The 22602-nt window shown below is 41.9% G+C and overlaps 1 protein-coding gene across 1 annotated transcript in view; it reads right to left on the bottom strand.

Moving 5' to 3' along the window:
* The window catches only part of CHMP1B (charged multivesicular body protein 1B), a 130016-nt gene that overhangs the window by 40341 nt on the left and 67073 nt on the right, over positions 1–22602 (bottom strand). The window contains exons 6-7 of the mRNA XM_085607840.1: positions 13430–13473; positions 13148–13220 (exon numbers count right to left, since the gene is read on the bottom strand). Coding sequence (XP_085463966.1) covers positions 13148–13220; positions 13430–13473 — 117 coding nt within the window. The remainder of the gene's footprint in view (positions 1–13147; positions 13221–13429; positions 13474–22602) is intronic.

Raw genomic sequence — 22602 nt, 5'->3', positions numbered from 1 at the left:
GCCTTGGCACCCCTAGGAACCCACATAGGGTCCTACATGTGAATAGATCGCAGCCCCACCATGACAGGGCAGATATGTTTATGTTACTGGTCACTGATGAGGGTGTGGAGGAGGAAACTGAGCCTGTGCCAGACCTCCTCTCCACTGATGTGCAAGATGGGCCAGTGGAGGGAGTTGTGCTCTCTCCCAAGTTGACAGACCAGCAGCACAGAGACAGTAAGCTAGTGCTGGAGCAATTTGCTGGCCTGTTCTTTGACCCCAGGCATCACTGAGTGGTGTGTGCACCACATTGACACTGGTGACAGCCTACCTGTCAAAAAATAAACTGTACAGGTTGTCTGACCATGTCAGAGCCAGCATTAAAGCGGAGATTGCTGGAATTGAGGGTAATTGAACAGTCTGAGAGTAGATGGGCCAGTCCATTGGTGCTGGTACCTAAACCTAATCCTCGGCACGGGGGGGGGGGCAAGGAGGTCTGGTTCTGTGTGGACTACAGAGGATTGAATGCAGTCACCAAGACTGACACTCATCCTATACATAGAGCTGATGAGCTCATTGACAGGTTGGGGGCTGCTAGGTACCCAATTACTTTTGATTTGACTTTAGGTTACTGGCAGATTGCCCTCAGTGATGGAGCAAAGGAGAGCTCAGCATTCTCCACACCAGAGGGACATTATCAGTTCAAGGTAATGCCCTTTGGCTTAAACAATGCACCTGACACCTTCCAAAGGTTGGTGAACAGGGTCTTGTCTGGATTGGAACAGTTCAGTGCAGCTTACCTGGATGATGTAGCTGTATACAGTTCTAACTGGGGGGGGATTACTTAAGCCACCTAAGGGAAGTGCATCAGGCCATGCAGCAGGCAGGCCTGACTATTAAGGTAAGTATGTGCCAAATAGGGCAGAGTTCTGTGGTGTACCTGGGCCTCCTAGTAGGTGGGGGCCCATGTACAGCCTCTCCAAGCGAAAATCCAAACTATTTTAGACTGGACAGCTCCAGTTACCCAGACTAAGGTCAGGGCATTCCTTGGACTGACAGGGTAATATAGAAGGTGTGTTCAAAGTGATAGCACCATAGTGGGGCCTCTAACAGAACTCACTTCTAGGAAGAGGCCCAAAAATGTGTATTGGACCCCAGAGTGTCAAAAGGCTTTTGACACTCTGAAAGTTGCTATGTCTTCAGCACCAGTGTTGCTGGCCCCTGACTACACAAAAGAATTTGTGGTTCAGACAGATGCTTCCAAACAAGGGATTGGGGCAGTGTTGTCACAGCTAAATGAAGAGGGCCTTGATCAGCCAGTTGCCTTTATTAGCAGGAGGCTTCTTCCCATAGAGCAGAGGTGGATTGCCGTTGAGAGAGAGCCTTTTGCTGTGGTTTGGTCCCTGAAAAAGTTGAGACCATATTTGTTTGGGATTGACGTTTGTGTTCAATCTGACCACAGGCCTCTCAGGTGGCTCAAGCAGATGAGAGGGGAGAATCCCAAGTTGTTAAGGTGGTCCATTTCCCTACAGGGAATGGACTTTACAGGGAAACACAGACCTGGGGATGCCCATGCAAATGTGGATGGACTTTCCAGGTGTGTCTACTGATGAGGACTACCAGGGTGTAGGTTAGTAACCTTTCGTTTGGGGGTGGGGGGGGGGTCTGTGATGAAAGGTCATCCTGCACCCTGGGCACCCCCAAACCTTTTGCTAACTGGTACTGGTGGTAATTGACTGACTCTGGGCTCTGCCTACCCAGGCCCAGTGCTATACTGAAAACAAATATAGCATGCTACAACGCATGCTTTTACATCGCGTTCCATAACAACGCGGTCGTTAGAACGACCGCATTGTTACAACGAGATACCTCTACAATGGAAGTCATTAGATTGATTTGCACTAGATGGCGCTCCAGCATTAGGAATAGTATAATCTACCATTCCAACTCCACCCTGCGCAATAGTGGGGAAGGTGTTGGAATAGTAAATCATACTATTCCTTAGGTTGGAGCGCCATCTAGTCGAGTCATTGTAACGACCGTGTTGTTATGGAACACGATGTAACAGCCGCTTTGTAAAGGTTGTTTCCCGCTGAAAACACTTCGAATACAGTGAAAACACCTACATACACTAGGGTACACTAAGGGTTGGGGTACCCCTGTGATTGGCATGACTTACCCCATAGGGCCCTAGTACATATTAGGGCAGGGGGATTGAAACTACCTATCAGTCCCTAGTATATAATAGGGCATGGCAGTTTAGAGGCCAGCAGACCTTTCTACACTTGCATGTGTGCACTGCTAAAGCCCGAGGTCATTTTAAAGGTGGCTGTGTGTGGCGGGACTGCTTTTAAAAAGTAAACTGTGCACAAACTCAACGTTTGTGTTTGGGGTACTTATAAATGGTTAACCTACCATGTTTGGGCATATTAGGTACCCCCAGGGTCTCCCCTAGGTGTTCCAGGGGTAGGGAGTCCGGTATCTATAAGGTGGACCCTTATAAAATGAGTTTTATATGCCCTAAGTAAAGTTAAATTGCACATTTCACTCCCCACATTATGATCAAGTGCTGCCCAAAATCGACTTTGGTGGTAGGAGCACTGTGAAGGGAGGATCTGTAATATTTTTACATATTCAGAACCCCTAAAGTTTCCCCTTGGTGTTCCTAGGGTGTGAGTCCTGTAGATTTATGTACTTATAAAATGTGTTTTTATAAGCCCTGGTGCTGGAAAAATGGCCCAAGTCACTTTTCCCATTGCAAATCCCATGCCATAGGTTAACACTGGAAAAGGTTATTAGTTAATAACTGGAGAAAGAATATAAATAAAACTAGGATTAAGGGACTCAGTAGAATGGTAATGATAAATCCAACAATATGGTATTGTTGAATGTATTGTAAAATGTACAGACAAGAAGTGTAAGCCAAAATTCAACCCTGTACTGCTCTACCCTGATTGGTCAGAGATAAGTGGGTGAGCCTGGCTGCTTTGATGAGGTAATAAATGAACCCTGGAGTTAGGAAGCCTCTCGGGGAGGAGAGGTTGCTGGGCATACGAATGCCAGAGCAGGGGGAGGAGTCGTAAACCATGGACTTCAAGCGAAGGGGAGGACCCCGGTTCACCTCCAACCAGATGCTAGGATTAAGGAAGGAATGAGCAGATGCAAGGGGGAGAGACTATGGAGAATAGCCATCCTAGGGGTGTGTCTAGCCAGGTCTTCTCTCCCTGGTGAAAATCCTGACATATTGCATTTTGGAAGAATGGTGGTTTCTGGGTTAGCATTTTGCCACACTCTGCAGGAAGTGGTCAGACCTTTGGGTGGAACCCTGCATCTCACTGGACAGGTGTGCCCTCCTGCTTGACCCCAGAGAACACTGAATAAGTATCCGAGAGGGGCGGTGCCTCTTAGATCTGCTGCTTGAAACTTAAGAGAATCAGAAGGGTCTGCACTGAAGAGTTTGATGTGCATTTCCAAAGGTCTGCACTCTGAAGTTTGCGCCTTTTTGCACAATTTGAAACTACAGCTCTAAGGATCAAACCTGCTTCAAAAGGACTAAAGAGTGGACTCCCTGCAAACTACAGGTTAACAGAGCTCACCTGGACCATCACCACAAAGAATCCCAAGCCTGGAGTACTACCAATGGATTTGTAAGGGGTTTGTCCAAGTGGATTGCGGGAATTGAAGTCTCACACTTTCAAGGACCCTCTTGGAGATTCCAGAACCTTGGATTGTGTGTTGGATACTTTGGGACCCGCAAGAAGAACTTCAGGAAGGAGTTCTAACTGGACCCAGCCTGCTGGAGGGGGCTGCACAAGAGTGGTGAGAAATCCTTCAAAACAAATGCTAAAGGTGAATGTGTTCCTGTCAGAGGCAACAAAATGACTAAAAGGGGCATTGTTGGTTTCTAAGCACTAGAAAGGGACTCATCTTTAAAAATTGATATCTCTGGTTCCCTACAGTGGATTGTTTTCGTTTTGGTGTCATTTAAAAGATAAAAATATTTCCCATTTTTATAAACTGGCGTTGGATTTTTATTTTGTGTTGCGACTTAATTATTTACTGAATTAGTGTTTTAAAATGCTTTACATACCTGTCTTTAAAGTTAAGCCAGCCTGCTTGCAGCCACGTTACCAAGGGTTGAGCATAGGAATAATTTTCTAAGACCTATTCTGAGCCCTATATGTGTTAGTGGCTTTATTGGCAGTGGCAGAGGTACATTTGCTCCTACCAATAATCCACTTTCCAACATAGTGTATGCTAACTGTATCACAATTGTATCAGATGACCTTGTTTAGGGAAAGAGCATTGGCACTAGGGCCTGGATAGCAAGCTTCCGTTAGCCTTCCAGTCGAAAACATCAGTATTGGTGAGCAAAGTGGGAGTGACCATGACAAAAAGGGGCACTTTCATTTGCATAACAGACTACGTTACACAATGTCAGATTCTTTTTTTACGCATGTTAAGCATGATGCGATTAAGTGAATTGTCCAGAATCTCAGGATGTTGAGCCGAAGCCGGGACTTAGACTTGGATCCCCAGTTCCAAAGTCAGAAGCTCTGGCCATTAGGCCACATTGCCTTCCTTTTTGTTATTCACCTGTCCCCTTTACACTGCCTGGTTGTTTCCTCCATTGCAGGAATTTCGTAACAAACTTGCTTTATTTTGTCATCCAAGTTTCAAATGATGTATGCCAGCAATAAGAACTCACTATCTCCTCAACAGTAATGCCAGATTGTGTGCTTTCCTTTAATTCAGCGGACAAATTAACATCTTTTGTTTCAACTAGCAAGGATGGGGTGGAAGCCGCCTTAAGAAAAATAAATCTGGATCCCTTGATGAACCATGCCCAAACAACTGCCGCTTACAGACCTGTTTTTCGGTGACCAGTCAAGGCCGATATCACCATTTATTTTATTTACCTGAGGAGTGGAAGAAAGGGGTTATAACTTTATTGCTAAAAAAGGGCAACGTGTAATGTGCTAAAGTTGATAACTATAAACCAATCACCCCTGTACCAGTTCGGAGTAAGATCACTAAACAGGTCATAATAACACAACCTTCAAGGTTTTTAGAAGAGACTTTTTACTTGGACTCAAGGCGAATTGAGGTTTTGACGACGAATAGGCAAAGAGGCTGCTCTCGCCTAAGTGCTAGATGAGCTGGGATATTATGTGGATATGGGAGACTGCCATACTCCTACTGCTTGAATCTACATGGCCTTGATACCATGAGCATGGTACTCTTAGCTGGCTAAAGGAGTTTGGTTGTGTCAGCCAGGTGATCGCATGGTTTAGCTTCTTCCTTAAAGTGTGGTCACAGTCTGAGACACTTCTTTCATACCGCTCCCTTGCTCAAGGAGTAATCTGTGGAGTCTCTCCCATGCTATTTAACATTAACATTCATACACTATTTTCCTTCATACCATCATTTGGGTGCATGGAAAGTTTCTGCGCGAAGATGAGAATACTCAGTTAATTTATGGCAATTTCATATGCTATACTGATTATACCCAGTACATGGTATGCCTTGATCACCATGATCCTCATTCCAAGGCTAACAACATCATGGTCTGTCTTTTGCACATAATGTACACGCCCATTTCAAGCTTCAATGCAATTCCTATAGGTCACTAAAATAATGTTGTGGTTTTCAAAACATGACAAAAGCTGTTTCTTTTGAATGGGGCTGCTGCACTTTACACACACACACCAGTCTTATGTAAGACTTTCTGAGGAGCAAAACTTCATACTTTCATGTGCCCTGAGCCAGAACATATACATGATCCAGACTGTCTAGTTGCCATATGGGAACCAATTAACTCGAGTGTCAGCACCTCTAAGAGGGAACAGAGATAGTCGGGTGTTGGCCCACCATTACCCAGGAAATTGAACAGCTCTGGGTTCTATGCATACTGCAGTTTCTTGAGGAGCCACCTGAGCTTAACAAACACAATCCTAACACTGTTGTGCTTTTGTCAGCCTTTGTGGATTGGATGTCGGTGATGTCCACCCTTTCAATATTGAGCCCTTCTCAGAAGACCCACATCAGGACAAAATTAAATATCAATGAAATGGGTGTGTGAAGAAACATATTTACACCTTGTTGCAAAGTGACTCCTTCTTGGATGGTCACCCCATTCCGGGTGATCACGTCCTGTTTTCTGTTTTTTTGGGACTCATCTGCTGGTAATTTTGAACTTTAACACTGGGACACTGCTATCCAGTGCATATTGTAGGTGTTCTGACCTTCAAATCAAAGTCGCAATTGGCTTAAAACCTCATTTGGCATATTTCATTTTTACACTAAGGCAATTGTATATAGTGTAACAAATACACATATGGCATGTAAAATTATATGTCACATGTGGATTGAAACAATATATTGTGCCATCAACTTTGCAACCTTGAAAACATGCCACAGGCATTCACTGAGGCATGGAAAATAAACTCTTTGACAGGCCTAAAAAATTGCTTCTAAACGCTAAATAAGTCAATCCTAAAATTACCTTATTGCCCATAAGGAAGGGTTCATAGTGCTTAGATGTTCTGTATGGTAAACATCCTTTTGTACGCGGTCATTACCTCGCGTACCATTACTACGCATGCGTTACAACGCATGCGATGTAATAACGTGTAATCTTTACTACGCATGTTATTACTTCGCATGCGCTGTTACAGCGCATGCGTGGTAATGCGTGTATGGATGACGGGAGTCGAGGAGGCAGCAATGACGAATTGCAGTGAGGAGGAGGCCAGAAAGACGGCGTGGTGGAAGGAGAACAGGTGACAACAGCATCGAAGGAGGGGCTCCGGGCACCCACCGAGGAGAGAGAGGTAAGAGGGACTGTTTAATTTTGTAGGGTTTGTATTTGAGGAGTAGTGTTTTTAGTTTAAGGGTAGTGTTGTGGATCGTGTAGGGTAGTGTTTGTGTGTAGATATAGGAGTGGGGGAGGGCCGTGCAGGGGTTATTCTTTTAGGGTTTAGAGTAGTGTTTGATTAGTGTAGGGTAGGGTAGTGGTTTAGGGTAGTGTTGGGGGTTGTGCAGGGTAGTGTTTCAATGTATGGGATGGACTGGGGTAGGGGCATGGTCGTGCTGGGGGTAGTGTTTTAGGATTAAGGAGAGTGTAGGGTAGTGGTTTAGGGTAGTGTCAGGGGGTCGTGCAGGGTAGTGTTTAAGTGAAGGGGACGGACTGGGAGTAGGGGTAGGGTCGTGCTGGGGTAGTGTTTTAGGGTTTAGGGTAGTGTTGTAGTGTAGGGTACTGTTGTAGGGTTTAGGGTAGTGTCGGGGGTCCTGCAGGGTAGTGTTTGGGAGTAGGGACAGGACTGGGGCACAGGGCAGGGTCGTGCTGGGGGTAGAGTTTTAGGGTTTAGGGTAGTGTTGTGGTGTTAGTGTAGTGTAGGTTACTGTTTTAGTAGTTAGTGTAGTGTCGGGGGGGTTGTGATGGGTAGTGAATGAGTGTACGGACCGGAGTGGGGGAATGCGTATGTTCGTGTAGGGGGTAGTGATTTAAGGTCTAGGGTAGTGTAGTGGTGTTTCAGTAGTGTAGGGTAGTGTAGTGTAAAAAAGGGGTTAAATCTCTTTTTTAATATGACACGTTATTACGCATACCATTTTTATTACTAGGCAAGTTTTTACTTCGTATACATTAACACTTTCAGTGTAATGGTATGCGAACTAAAAACTTACGTAGTAGCGGCTATTGCTAAATAATAACCGCTTAGTAATGGCATGTGAAGTAATGGCATGCAAAATAACGTGTCATATTCGTTCTGTATATGTAAATTAATCGCAGCATGCACCTTAAGTAAATAAATCACCAAAACCTATTTTCACATTATTGGGGTTAGCGGTTTATATAGGAAATGCCATTAAAGCAGAGTAAGTCACTATTCTTGCATCATCCGGTGGGAAACAGCTACTGTAAAAGTTCAACTACTTTTCCAGTTTCAAAAAAATCATTGGTAAAGTTAGATTTTTCTCCCAAACTTGTTAGGAAATATCATTACCTAAGCACCTACAGGCCTTAGTCCTTAGCCCAAAGTCCATAGCAGCTGCTCTGCCTGTAATTAGGTGTGCAACCCCTTCCACGAGCCACACAATGGACTCAAGACAGGTCGACCTGAATGGAAAGGTATGATTCATCTGAGCTTAGCAGTATCAAATCCAGCATAACAGATCTGTCTGAGGCAAAAGTAAAACGTTTGCGCCTTTGAAAGAGATCAAACAGGTTTAAATCACAATCCTTGTGTATCCCATGTATGGTTATTGAAGGACCCAGCTTTATCTCACTAGACTTCTGTCACATTATTTGTTGTGGGTTTAGGGACTGCTTCAAACTGGATTTTAGTGTTAGGTGTGGGAGGACACTAGTAATGTTTCCCGCCCCCTAACTCTAAGACCACGTTTACTGTGGCTAAATACTTTGTCCATCTTGAGTTTGCCCCAACACATTGCATTTTGAGCCTGCTTACAGTAAGGCAAACAGGAAGTACTGAAACAATAGGGAGGCCAGGGCCTTGGAACATTTACTCTATTGGTCAGAGAGGGTCTAGGATTGTCTTAGTGCAGTGGTTCCCAAACTTTTGACTCCTGAGGACCCCCATTGAGTCACCACTGGAAGCCGGGGACCCCCAAGCAATTTGTAGGATTTAAATTTCAAACATTTAAACAGTAATTCGAAAAAAATTAACACGTGTGCACATAAAACAAATACTCGAATTACTAATGATTTTAGGTGCTTATTTACAAGCTCCTATCACCATGGGAACATCACTTTTTGAGACGTTCCCGTGGCGATAGGGGCTTCGCCTTATTTACAAGGCACTTAACGTGGCTTAACGGTGCCTTGTAAACAAGACCCCCTTTCACCCAATGCTTAGCGTGAAAGGGGTGGGCAGTGGGTGTTGCGGTGGTCGTTTCCCCTGAAACACCCATTGATTTTGACGCTGCCCCCTATTTACAAGGGCAGCGTAAATGGGAGGCAGCGCCAAAATTAACACCAGGGAAAACCTGGTCTTAAGTTGGCGAAACATGAAGAAATGCTTCATTTCTCCTCGTTTTTGCAAAACGCCTTGGATTGTTTATGTTCAGGAAGGTGACCCTTCCTGCACATCAACAATCTTTAAATAAAAAAGACATTTTGTAACTTTCATATGTGCTGCATTAAGCAGCACACATAGAAGTGACAAAACGACATTTCAAGATTTTTTATGTGCAGGAAGGCTCACCTTCCTGAACATAAACAATCCAAGGCGTTTTGCAAAAACGAGGATAAATGAAGCATTTCTTCTTGTTTCGCCAAGTTAAGTTCCTGTACATAAACAATCTTCCCCTGTTAAGTGCAGCGCCAGCGCAGGGGAAACGCAGGGCTGCACCATATTCTTGTAAATATGGTGCAGCCCTGCGTTTCTGAAGTGGCGGAGTGTGTTGTTAAGCCAAGGAGGCTAACAACACTCTCCGCCACTTCTGTTGTATTTTATATTGAAAGAATATGCAAGAAATCAAAAAAAGTGAGTCGGAAGGTTGGTGCTGCATCTCCGTGACTAACTTTTCAATGGTTGGTTTTATTTTGCAGTACGAGGCTCCTGCTCCTGCCAGGGCCAGACTGGAAACTCAAAGCAGCCCTAGCAAATGATTTCAGACCAGTCCCCATACAGTGCACACCAAGTGCAGTGAGTGAGCCTGACCACTACAAAGGGGGCTTTGGGAGGCTCTCCCCCCCAAAACATTTAGGAGACAATGATGCAGTCTACAATACATTTATCATTATATATTGAATTGTATTAGCTTTTAAAGAATAGTAAATGAAAACCTGACTACGCACCAGAATACAGCAATCTTTCTGGGGGTTCTTGAATGATTCCCCCACTATCACCCTCCAACAGTGCTTCCCATCTCCTCATAGCCCCTCTGTCATTTCATTTTTTATAGCATCTCTCATACCATTGTAGGATATCAGAGCACTTTACATCACAAACATATAGAGACAGTGAATCACATGTGTAAATCAGTGTATAGAAAGTGTTACATAAGGCAAAGGGGACTACAAGGTGTAGAATTCACATGTCATTCATACTGGTAGGCATTTTTGAAGAGTGCTTGATCCGGAGAAGCACAAACTCAGGATTCAGAACATAACACAGTGGTTAGTATTGACCTTAACAATAAAAATGTATTTCCACCCAAATAAACCTTTTTAGCAGCATCAGGATAATGAAAGATTGGGAAAAAACATAAGTCACTAACTTGTACCTTGCAGTTTACAAGCAGCTGTTTGATGACAGATTATAGGTCACTGTGCTAGATTATGATTGTCACTTATGAACTGCACAGTAACAAAAGAATCTCTCTGACAAAAGCAGTAACCCATTGACCTATGCATGTAAAATACTGTTTTTTAAAATGCATGGTACACGTTCTTTGCAGTAGGCATATTAACCCTCTGTGCTATATTAGATAAGTCAAAGCTGCCACTGGACAAAACTCTCATCTCTCTCCAGCAGGGACATTAATCACTGGCTTTATCTTGACACTTTTATTATTCTTTGAAAAATGCTAATCAAACAAGATACTTTGCAGTGCTTTTAAAACTGCTGCCTGCGGACCCCCTAGGAATGTGTCAGGGACCCCTGGGGGTCCGCGGACCACAGTTTGGGAAACACTGTCTTAGTGTGTCCACCACACATATGTTGGTGAACGCTACCAAGCTGGACCTTCACTCAGGCTTCCTAATAGCATTGCTGGACTTGTGAAAGGATACCAGGCAGATTGAAACTGCCGATATTGGCATCTGTGACCTGAGAGAGGGACCCAAGGAGGTTGAACCCTTTCCACATGAAATCAAAGGACAAAAAAGGTCTTCTAGTATCAGACTGCTGATCCCCTGGGTGGCGACAGGAACATTAGAAGTTTAAGAGGACATTACTGTGAAGAATCCCAGTGAACTAGTGAAAACTGGACTGGGACTGGACTTTGCTGTTGGCCTCTGCGGCCTGACACCCTAAGAATCTCTAAATGCCTTCCCCAGAGGTCCTGGGGGCTTAGAAGTGTATTTGTGTGGTTGTTTGGGCACTTATAAAATGTTTTCTCCAAGCTTCAGCAGGACCCGCTGGAAAAAGTATCTGACCGGCAGTTTCACAGCATTACATTGAATTTCAGCTTCATCTTGCAATGAGCTCTCTATACCTCTGAAAAATGACCAAGTCAGTCTGAGTTGAGACTTAGAAAATTTCAGTGAGATACATAGAAAAGCTCCAGAGCACCAGTGGGACAAACCTGCTTCGGGTATTCAGCCTTCGGTTCCATGGTAGCAGCTACAGTTTTAGTGGCTTTTACATGGAGGGGATTTTTCTTCTCGGAAAGTGACAAAGTCCCATTCTGCTCTGGAACTTACAGGAAAATTCAAACTTTTTCTTCAAGAAAGTGAGAAATTTCCTGAAGTGGAAATTAGAAACCTTTTCTAACTTTCTGACTTCTAGTATTTTACCAAGACACATCCACCTGGTGTATACAACCAGGGCTCCATTGCAGTCAGCCTAAAATGTACATCTTTGTCCTGGTCTACAGTGACTATTGACTTGGACCGAGTGCTTCTTTTCTTGGTGCTTTTTCACTTTAATTCATTAAAAGAAATCCTATCTCTGATTTCCCTTTTTTGATTTTTGTCATTTTGGACTTCTACTCAACTTTTTCTTTTTACTTTAACATTGATTGTTGAGTATTATTATGTTTTGTGTCACTTTTTCAACTGCCTAAATACTTCCTACATATTGCCTTTAATTTAAGACAGACTGCTTTGTATCACACTACCAGGGATTGAACTAATGTTTATTTGACTAAATTTGTATGACATCTTGGAGGTATTGATCTTATCCTGTGATGAACACTTGTTTACTCTAAATAATAATCACTTTCCTACACAACAATTCAGTTTCTTGCTATTATCACCCTAATTAAGAGTTCAGCGGGTGTTAGTGTAAGAATACCAGAGGGCTGGAATTCCTGATTCTGGTTGTTAGTCTTGCACGAAAACCTACTAATTACGCCTTTTCTCCCCGGAATAGGGAATAACCCCACCACCCCAGATATACTGGATCTTTCATTGCGTTTTCCCAGATTCTGGTGAGAAAATCATACACATTTTCTACCGGTTCTGTGTCTAGAAAAAGGCTGGTGTGGATTGTTGCTAGGTTGGGGTGGCGGCAGGACAGGACAAGCTTGCATTTGCTAGGAGGGAGCACGGTCAGCTTCCCCTGTAGTGCTGCAGGGGTTGGGAGGCTGCTGGGCTGTGATTCTGCCCTCAGCACAAGCCACTAGAGCAATAAAGACAGGCATAGTATATACAAGTCTGGTATTATCATGTTCGGAGTTGCCAGATCAGAGAATTCCAGCCTAGATAGTCTTGGAACTGCAGATGGCATAATTACACCCACAGTCATTGCTCCAGGCAAAACTGTCACTCGTAATAGAGCTCAAGTGCTACAACTTGCAGGAATAGCAAGCCCTGATAACTGGTGGCGCCATTATACCTTAGATAGGTATTGGACGTCAATGACCCAAGAAGTGCAACATCAGCTGTTGAATTCCACCTTCAATAAATGAATCCTTCAGGAAGACTTCCTTTAATTGGAAAAAAAGTGTTACAATGGACTTAGACATTAAAAAAAATTTAAAAAAATAGAAAAGGGGAAGTGGAGGAATATACGTGCTCTGAGTGGATCAAAAGAGCTATTCCACAGACAATCACCCCCCGTGCAGAGGTTGAGAGACTGATCTGGGGGAAAGCTTTATGGCTATGCAGGGGATGTGAGATGAGTGACACTTGTGTTTGAACTTCGAATACGTAGCAAACAGCAAAAAGAAGAATTCCTCTCTGCTGTAAACCTCCATAAATGAAGAGTAGGATGGAGATAAACAAATTTCTGTAGAGAAAAGTAAATTACCTATATATTTCAAATAGGTTTTCAATTATAACTTTGCCAGATTCAACACCATTGAACCATACAGTAGAACTTGCCATTCATAATGCATGAAATTGAGAGCATCCTCACAAGCAACACATTCTAAGAACAAGAGGGGAGCCAATAGTAGTAGATAAGCAAAGACTGAAGCGCTGAAATGCGAAATGAATCATTGAAACTAGTATGTGAAAAATGATCAGTGGTTCTACCTGTTCTGTAGAGGCAACACTTGCACCAAGAGAACCAGTCTGCCCTTGCGGTAGTTCCATGTTCAAATCAAGGCTGCAATGAAAATTTGGTCTCTTTAAATATCAACCAGAAAACAGATGTGTGCACATGCAATGCCAGTTCCACATTCTGAGAAGGTATAACAAACCTTTGAAAACAGAAACAAGTAGGAAATTGTACACCAGAATTGTAGCAGAAATACACAGCAAGTGTAGAAGGGATGCATGCTTCTGACCTTTCAAAGTCAATATAATTCCACTTACCCAGCCTCATCGGCCATTTCGTGCAACAGACTATCCACTTGACTCTAGAAGTAGAAAAGACGTTTTAATATTTAAGACCTCCTGCAAATATTTAACATCGAAGCTACATCAAAAATTATTAACATCTGCTACTTTTATGTAGAAAATGCAATTTTTTCATAAAATGTTTTAATCAAGTTTTCACCATGTGGGGGATCAAGGGGGAAGGGAGTGATAGGAAGGAGCTATGTCAAGATCAGATGAAATAATGATGAATGCCATTGTTGGATTCACGCTTAACACCAAAATCAAAGCTTACGTATTTCAACAGTCTATTGGCAGTCGATAACTTTTAATTTTACAAAAATTGATCGGTCAAAGGATGAATTAATAATTCAAGCCAAAGAACTACCAGAGAGGTTGGCAAAAATAAATGATTTATTTGCACTCTTGGGAACATAAATGTGAAATAATTTGTTCTTTTGAGGTGTCCAAATGAAACTAGATTGTGCCACTATCCTTCCTCTATTCCTAGAAACCTATGTGGAGATGTGATTGGGGGGGCCTACTAGTGAGTAGCTCAGCATAACTGAGGAATTTCAGTGTATTTTAGGTTTTGGGTGATTCCTGTTATGTCTCTTTTACTGAAACTTTATCTAGCATTTAAAAAATGTTTTGTATTACACCAGACAGTATTTTAGCACAGTAGGAAACATTAGTTCACTTACTGTATTGAAGTGAATTGTCAATGTTCTATGGGGATACATTATTACATAAATCTGGACTTTTCCTATACTGTTGCCCCTCAAGCCTCTGTTATTGGTTTAAACAATATCCAGTGCGCTCTAGGGCTTACTTTTGATCATGCACCACATTTAGTGCCCATGCCCACAGGGCACAGCCTTCAGCCATGCCCTCTGAAGAGTACCAATGCCAGTGAAGCCTCCTCGGTACCTCCTCTGGTCAGGTCTAGCAGGTTCTGGCACAAAGTATGGCCACTGGCCACAACCTACATCTTCTACCATACCCCCACATGCGTTTTATCAAGTGTCAAATAATTTTTCAATTTGCTTAGAGGAGAAAGTTTTCTTTTGAACCTGGTTGACCAGTTCAGGAAATGGACAGAGGCTGATCAATACCAGATCACAATTCTTCCTCTTATCAGGTAATAAACTAATTTTCACCTTGCTGTCTGCACTATCTCCTGAGATTTAAATATAATTCGTTCTCACACCTACATAATTTTGTTTAATAAGCTTAAGAACAGAAAGGGTCAAGTTGTGCACCTAGTCATAGACTCTATAGCGTATTGGTCTCGTTTTAAACGCATCTCAAGTATGCATTTTCAACTGCTTGCATTGCTGGTGTGATGTGCTATGTTTACGGTGTTGTTTAGTCTGTAGAGTGTTTTACTAACTGCATGCTCTTGTCAGCTGGTTTTTCACTGTTTCTATTTTAGGACAAACCTGTGTACGTATGAGTGTTGTTTTGCAGAGTGTTCCAGTATGATCTAGAACGGATGCTTCATGTCACACAGTCATTTTAATGTTGAAGATGGTGTTCAGGAGAGGAAGAATGTTGGTAAGTTAGAGGTAGGGGGTTGACAAGAGAAGTGGTAGAACCAAGAGCTGCAGTTTTGATGCCAGTTAAGCTGAGGATTCTTCTAGCGCTCTACCCGTTGACTCTCTCCGGCTTATCCTGAGAAAAGTCACAGGGTTCTGAGACAAAAATAGAACTTAGAAAATAGAATTTTAGAACGACAGTCAGCAGCTAAAAAACCCAAGAGGATTCCTTCATCTTAGGGGTCCATGCATCTGGAAGACGAAAGAAGAAGAGAAACGGTTCAGAGTAAAATGAATGGCTAAAGACATTTCTAGCAAACAATGGCCACTCAAGATTTGACTAAGGTCCATTCGCTAATCTCCTTTCTTTTGAGGTGGGCGAAAGTCGCAAAGTTTCAAACTGCAGAATTCCGCAAAGTTACATAAAAATTCTGCAAGATTAAGTGGAGTTCCGTGAGCAGGTGGAATTTGGCACGTCACGCTGCTCGCATTGATTTGTAGCACCAGGAGCTTGTTAGAAGCTGATGTTGTATTGTTTCATGAAACTCATGTTATTGTTTCGGAAGTTCAAAAAGTTGAACAACAATGGGTGGGTAATGTTTTTTATTCCCCAACATGGGGTAAATATACTTTATCGTAAAGCCTTGGATGTTACAATTATTACACAGGATTCTGATACAGACGTTAGATGGGTGGTGATAAAATGACACGTTGACAAAGTACCTATTGTATTTTTACACATATATGCTCCCACTAAACTTGACAACATATTCTGACTTATCATTTCTGGTAAACTAATGTCTATATCTGAGGATTACGTTTTTTAGAGGAGACTGTAATTTGGTTCTTGATTCCTACATCAATTGTAATTCCAAGGTTCTCTTCCTTCCTTCCACCATGGACCAACAATTCACTTTGAACATAAAACAGAGATCTCTGGTTAATACTTGGAGACTTTGTAACCCATTATTGAGAGAATATACCTGTTCCTCCTCTACGCATGTATCTAAATCTACAATTGACTATCTGTTTGTCTCTGCATCTTTGTCACAAACATATTTTACATGCTGACACAGGTTCTATTTGAATCTCCGATCATGCTCCAGTTATTTTGAACTTAAATCTACTCCCAGTTACTAGTGGTAATAAAAGATGGCAGTTTAATACTTCCCTACTGCTAGACATTATCTACGACAACTAATTCCGAAACCTTTATTACTGAATTCTTTGCACTTAACTCCACTCCTGAACTTGCGCCTCGTATTGTTTGGAACAAGAGGGTTCATTATTTCCTATGTGTGAGAAAATGGGGTTCTGTTGCAGTACTCTCCACTTTTTGCCTGGCTGTTGATGCAACTTTGACTGTAGAGTACTGGGTCCCTGATGTCCAGGTTCCCAGTAGCATTGTTCTTTCCCAAGGCAGGGTGCACTATACCACAGGTGTAGGCGTATCTGCATGAGCAGATATGCCCCTGCAATATTTAAGTCCATTCTAAGATGTTGTAAGTGCCAGGGACGCCATTGAGTACATGGGCTGGAAACTAGGACAACTCAAGTTCCCCAGCACCATGATGGCTTCTCTGAACCTAGGAGCGTTTGGTACCAAACTACTCCTCTCAATAAACCCACACTGATGCCAGTGTGGGATTTATTGCACCATGTACTCAGAGGGCACCTCAGAGGTAATCCCTGAAATCCTACCAACCCTGGTGTGGTCACAGAATGGCTATAGGCAGCCTCCCACCACCAGACATGCTTCTGGAATCCTGTGTCGACAGACTCTACTCTGTGGAACCAGAAACAGAGGGAAGCTTCAAAACCGGTCACATTTGTAATGTGCCCCCACAGTCTCTGCTGCTAGCAGCAGGTGGCAGTCCCAGTTTGCACCCCCACAATAGGAGGGTAAACCAGCAGTAAAACCAGAGAAGAATAGAAGGTGTGCCCACCTCTGCCATCTCCACCCCTACGGTGGGGATGCGAGGTAAAGCCCCTCTTTCAGTCTCGGTGAGCTGAACCGATGGTACCCAGACAACGCCCTACACCTCTACTTACCTCTGCTGTCATTGGTCTTCCTCCTGCAACTTCCGGTGCGACGCCTGCAGCCTGTTTGTTTTAAGCAAGTTCTTCATTGAAAAGTATTGTGCACCCAGTAATTACACCCTGAACGCTGCCACCCTTGTGCTACTGGTGGTGGATGTTTGGTGCTGCTTTGTGCCCTCTCCCCCCCCCCCCGTGACTGCTCTAACCCCCAAAGCTTGGCCCCTGCAACCGATTTACATACCTGCAAGCAGTGTGGCTACGAGCACCCCCAGTCTCCATTAAAACGCATTGGGCCAATCTCTGATTTTGACCTCTATACCTGGCCGCCCCTGTGCCGCTGGTGGTGCAGTTCTGTTACTCACCTGACCCTTGCTAACCTTTGGTCCCGTAGACTGGAACTGCAAGTTGGATACTTACTTGTATAATATTATTGATTTCCTCCATAAGAGAACATTGAACTGTTCAAAAATTGCACTAAGTGTCGACTTTTAAAAGTCTTAAGTATTTTTCCTGCAAAATGTACTTACCTTATTGCGAAGATCTAGGTCTTAAAATAAAACCCAAACAAAGATTATTTTCATAAAATTGGTGTGGATCTTATTTTTGAGTTGTGTGTCCCTTATTGTTATGTTGCTTAATATATGTCTTACACTCCTCTGTTAGTCCCAACGCTGCTTGCCCACACTACCAATTAGAAATCACTTTGGGTTTACATTGAGCCCTGTACACTTCTGGGGAATCTCTGGACTCTGTGCACGGTAGAACACCTAGTGGCAAGCCATATACAGAGCCAGCTTCCTACACTATGTTTCTAAAGAGAAAAAATTAACTTGCCAAAAACCCGTTGAGATAGTAAAGTGCGTTAAATAATTGGAGCGCCAAACTTCAATACCAAGTCCAAATTTCACTTGGATACCTTAATCAAGGAAAAGATTCAATGTATTAAACTTTCTACTGAAAATGCAGTGAGTTACTTATCTCCTTAAAGCTAACATTAAATATGATGGTGGTCAAAATAAATGAGGTAAGTTATTTGCTAACTACCTGAAAATCAAAAAGGAATGCATTGAAATAGAATCTATTCTAAAAGAGCATTCCTCTCCAGTTTTTAAATATTCAGAAACTGTCCATACTCCTGATTTAACTTTTATAAAACATTATCTTTCAAACACTCACAAAGAATTTGATACACAGATTGATCTTACCTCACTGGAAGAGGATAGATCTTTAAAAGATATTCTTTCGGCAATATAATTGATTAAAACTGGGAAGGCCCCAGGTCCAGATGGCTTTCCCATTGAATTTTAGCTTCATTGTTCCAAAACTTTGGGCCCAAAACTCAAGGATTTATACTCACAGCTTATCACAAATAAAACAGCTAGCGGTACATTTCAGGATGCTATGATTTATCTCATCCCTAAAGAAAGTCGAGATCCCAACTTTTGTAGGAATTATAGACTGATTTCTTTCATTAATACGGACTATAAAATGTTTGCTAAAATTCTAGCCTTTTGTTTTGAAACTTTACTTTTACTTCTGATCAGCAAGAACAATCGGGCTTTATCAAAGGTAGAAATAATTCAGACAATACTAGATTATTCTTTAATTTTCTTGCTTAATCCAAAAGTTCTTTTCCACTCCCTTTCCTGGTTTGGCTTCGGACCAAAATGTATTAACTTAGTTTCCCTCCTCTATAACTCTCCTATGGCTCTAATTTTTGTGAATGATTTAATTTCTTCTCTCTTTTTTTTTTACTATATAGGGGTGTCTGACAAGGTTGCCCCCTTACTCCTTTACTTTTCAGCCTCGCATTGGAACCGCTTCTTGCAAGAATAAGACAACACCCTGACAGAGGGTTTTTAATGGTTTAATTATTTTTATTAGGCTTTTAAATTATTCAATGTAGTAATACAATAAAACAAGCTTATTTGCACTACATCCGTTAAGAGAGATTAATTCAGCATCTTTAAAAAAGAAAACAAAATGTTATTATGCAGTTGCGTTCTTCTTGTGGAAGTGCAACTTGGAAGGAGTGGAAGAAAGAGGAATATATGAGCGGAAAACATGATTAGACAAATGAGGGAATAGAGGGGATGCTAGTTAGGGGGACATGAGTAAGTAGTGTGAAGCCAGATCCTACTGTTGGCCTAGATCCACCATGTGTTTTGTTATTCCCCATCAAGAAAGGACACAGGAGGAGTAGACTGATGAGAGATGATAGAGAGGTACTCTGCTATATGCTCTTTGAATTGTATTAGGATGGTGCTATGTGACACTGTCTTATTCTTCAGGCTTCCTCACAATGCAGTGCAGTATGTTTTGCTTCAGTCCAACGGAGCAAAGCTCAACACCACTGAAGAAAGTACGGGGGCTGCTGTGCACACCAATTCATAGTTAGTTTGTCCTTGGCTAAAAGAAGGGCTAAATAAGCAAAGCGTATCCACACCTTAAAACCTTTATTCATTAGAAAAATACCCAGCGCTGTTGCTTCCCATGAGTTGAGTGTTGTTACCTTTGTAACTGTAGCTAATAGGGTGTGTACCGAATGTCAGAAACTGGTAATCTCCGGAGACGCCCAAAGCATGTGCCTAATGTCAGTCGACAGTGCTCAGCATCTAGAGCAGAAACGTTCATCTGATGAGAACATACGGTTTATTTGAGACGGTGTGAGATAAGCCCTATGAAGAATCAAACTGAATGTTCTTAATTTGTGCGTTTATACAGATGGTATGAGGGGATTCAAGTGCTAGCATCGATTCTGTGTCATGTAGTGGCTGGGCTAATTCCTCCTCCCATTTCTGACAGAGTTGGCTCAGAGACATCCCAGTGTGATCCCCAATGGCTCTTTAAACCATGAGATTAGGTGTCAACTGGTTCCCAAGGTGAGTAGCGCGTGCATCACTGCATGTGTTGGTGATTCTGTGTCCATCACACCCCACAGTGTCCTAAGGGCTCCTAATAAATACTTAAGTAGTAGAAGCTGAGTCAGAGGAATGCTATTTTACAGACATATCTGATCAAATGTAAGCAAGTGGGCATTCTGAAACAAATCCCCCACTTCGTCGATGGAATGCTCGTACCAGGTTGCTAACTGATCTGCAATAAAGTGCTCCTGGGGTCCGGGTAGGCCTTGTAATGGTGTGACTGGAGAGTAAGGGATTGTGTGCTTTGTAAGCTGAAAGACTCAAGTCAAGCACTTGCGAGCGATCCAAACACGTAGGGTCCATGAACAATGCAGCTTAATAGTAGGATGAAGACTCTGTTGTATCACGTGGGGGCAGGGGGCAATCCCCCCCACTGGTTTCAAAAAGATTATCAGTTAGCCATCTGGCCACCGTACAGGGTTTTTAATATGGTGATAAAAAATAATAACTTTCTGTGTATGCTGATAATACAATTGTATTTCTGTCTGAACCAGATTCTTCCCTTCGAGTCTTCTTAAGTGAGGTATCCTCCCTCACTGCCCTTTCTGAATACAAACCTCATTCTGATAAATGGGAAATTCTCCCCCTTAATCGTATAAGCTTTGAATAAGATTTTGCTCAGTCTAATTCTTCCTAGAATCCTTCTAAAATTAAGTATTCAAGCATGTGTTTACACCCAATTTTAACGACTCAATCTCCTTAAATCTAAACATTGAAATAACTAAATTAATGACTTTAACTGCTACTTGGCATCCGTTATATTCGTCTTGGTGGGGTAGGCTTGATTCTATCAAAATGATGCTAACTCCTATTATACTATTTACAATTCGTCTTCCAATTCAAGCCTAAAAAAGTCTGGTCCATTCTCTCTTCTTTCCTCTGAAATAAAAAAAACTCCCTGTATGTCTTCCCTTAAACTCAAGAGGCATAAACAGCAAGGTGGTGTACATTTTCCAGACTTTCAAACTTACCAAACTGCTTTTTCCTAAAATAAACCTTGTTTATCAGATGCTGCTAATACTTTCTCTCCTCATTTGGAAGGACATTTAATTATATACTTTGTCACCTCTCTTCCTAAAGGAATTTTCAAAGTTACATTTAATACTTTACTCATGCTATTATGCAAACCTTATCCATGCTGTCTTCTCATACCCCATCTCCCCATTATAATTTTCAATCACATTCTTTACATTTATCTTCCCCCCCCTTCTGCTTCTCGTATTTACAAATTACATACTGTCCTCCCGGCTGATAGAGATAAGTCGGATATTGAATTACAATGGGAAAAAGATCTCCAAATTTCCTGGCCAATTACGCTTAGGAAAAAAATATGGTTAAAATTTTGTAAAAGATCATGGTCTGCTAATACAACTCAAACCCTCTTTTTCATTTATAACAGACTCATGCTCACCTTAGTCAAAATGTACAACATATATCCCAACACCTCACCAACTTGTAGGTCATGTACTCGCACTCATGCAGATCTCCACTTCTTCTTTTCACCTACCCTAATGCATATGATTTGTGGGTCAAAGTATAGAAACCCAATTAACTCAATTTTTCAAACCAATACTCCTTTTTCATTCACAAATCTTTTTCTATGTACTCTTGTCACAGATTGGCAACAATGTTTGTTCAGTGTTAATATGGTTGACATATTAATTGCAACCGTTTTTCAACAAATAACTTTAATCTGGAAAAACCTTTCAAATCTCTTTCCAAGTCTGGTGGTATGATGTTTGTTATAATCACAGACTTGACAGAGCATATGTTCACCCCATTTCACTTGCTATTAAAAGAGAAATTAGCTGGTCACCTGTTACTACCTTGTTGGACACTGCTTCACAGAATGTGGTTTCTCATCATCCTTTAATAGAAGCGTTTTATCCACCATAAACTAGTTATGTTCCATTTTAAGTGCCAGTTTGAAATGTACCTTAGGAGCGATCTCCTCACTAGTGTGCCTTTTATACACATTTATTATTTATAATTTCCTCTTAATTACACTCCTTACATTCCATTTCCTTTCTCCTTTCTGCCTTTTCTTCTTTCTCTCTTTATATATTATTAATATATTAGTATATTATTCTATTTTTATTATTATAGTATTATTCACTTGTGTCTTTTTACGCTAATGATATTTGGTTATATTATTCCTTTTATTATAATTTGGCTCTTATCTATCTTATTATACCATGTTTATTGATTTGTTGAACTTCTTTAACAAACTTAATTTAAACTTCAAAACACTACAGAGCAGACTGTTCTTATCCAGAGACGGCAGCACCATTTAACAACTTCTGAAGATAATCTCTTAGTGTACAAAGGACAAGCTACTCCTGTAAAATTCCCCAATCTTCCTCACACACACCATCAAGCAAACAATGCTTCAGGTAATGGAGCAGTTTTGATGTGGTTCAAACCATGGCTAATGTCCAGAAGGTGGTGCTTCCAATCGAGGCTGGAGGGGATATAATCAGAACAGCTACATTCTGATTTTTGGCTCATACACACTATACAACCTAGATGGGAAAATATCTGAATAAACGATTTCATCTGAGTAGAATGCTCAGACGATGCATAAGCCTAAGGAGCACTTTTGGCATAATGACTATTCCAATGAGACATGAAAAGTTTACAAATCCTGCCTCACTGTATATAAGGCTCA

This window comes from Triturus cristatus, chromosome 5_2 (assembly GCF_964204655.1).
Source record: "Triturus cristatus chromosome 5_2, aTriCri1.1, whole genome shotgun sequence".
NCBI classification, from domain to species: Eukaryota; Metazoa; Chordata; class Amphibia; order Caudata; family Salamandridae; genus Triturus; species Triturus cristatus.
The sequence above is the reverse complement of the archived record's forward strand: the minus strand, read 5'-3'. Positions and strand labels throughout refer to the sequence as shown.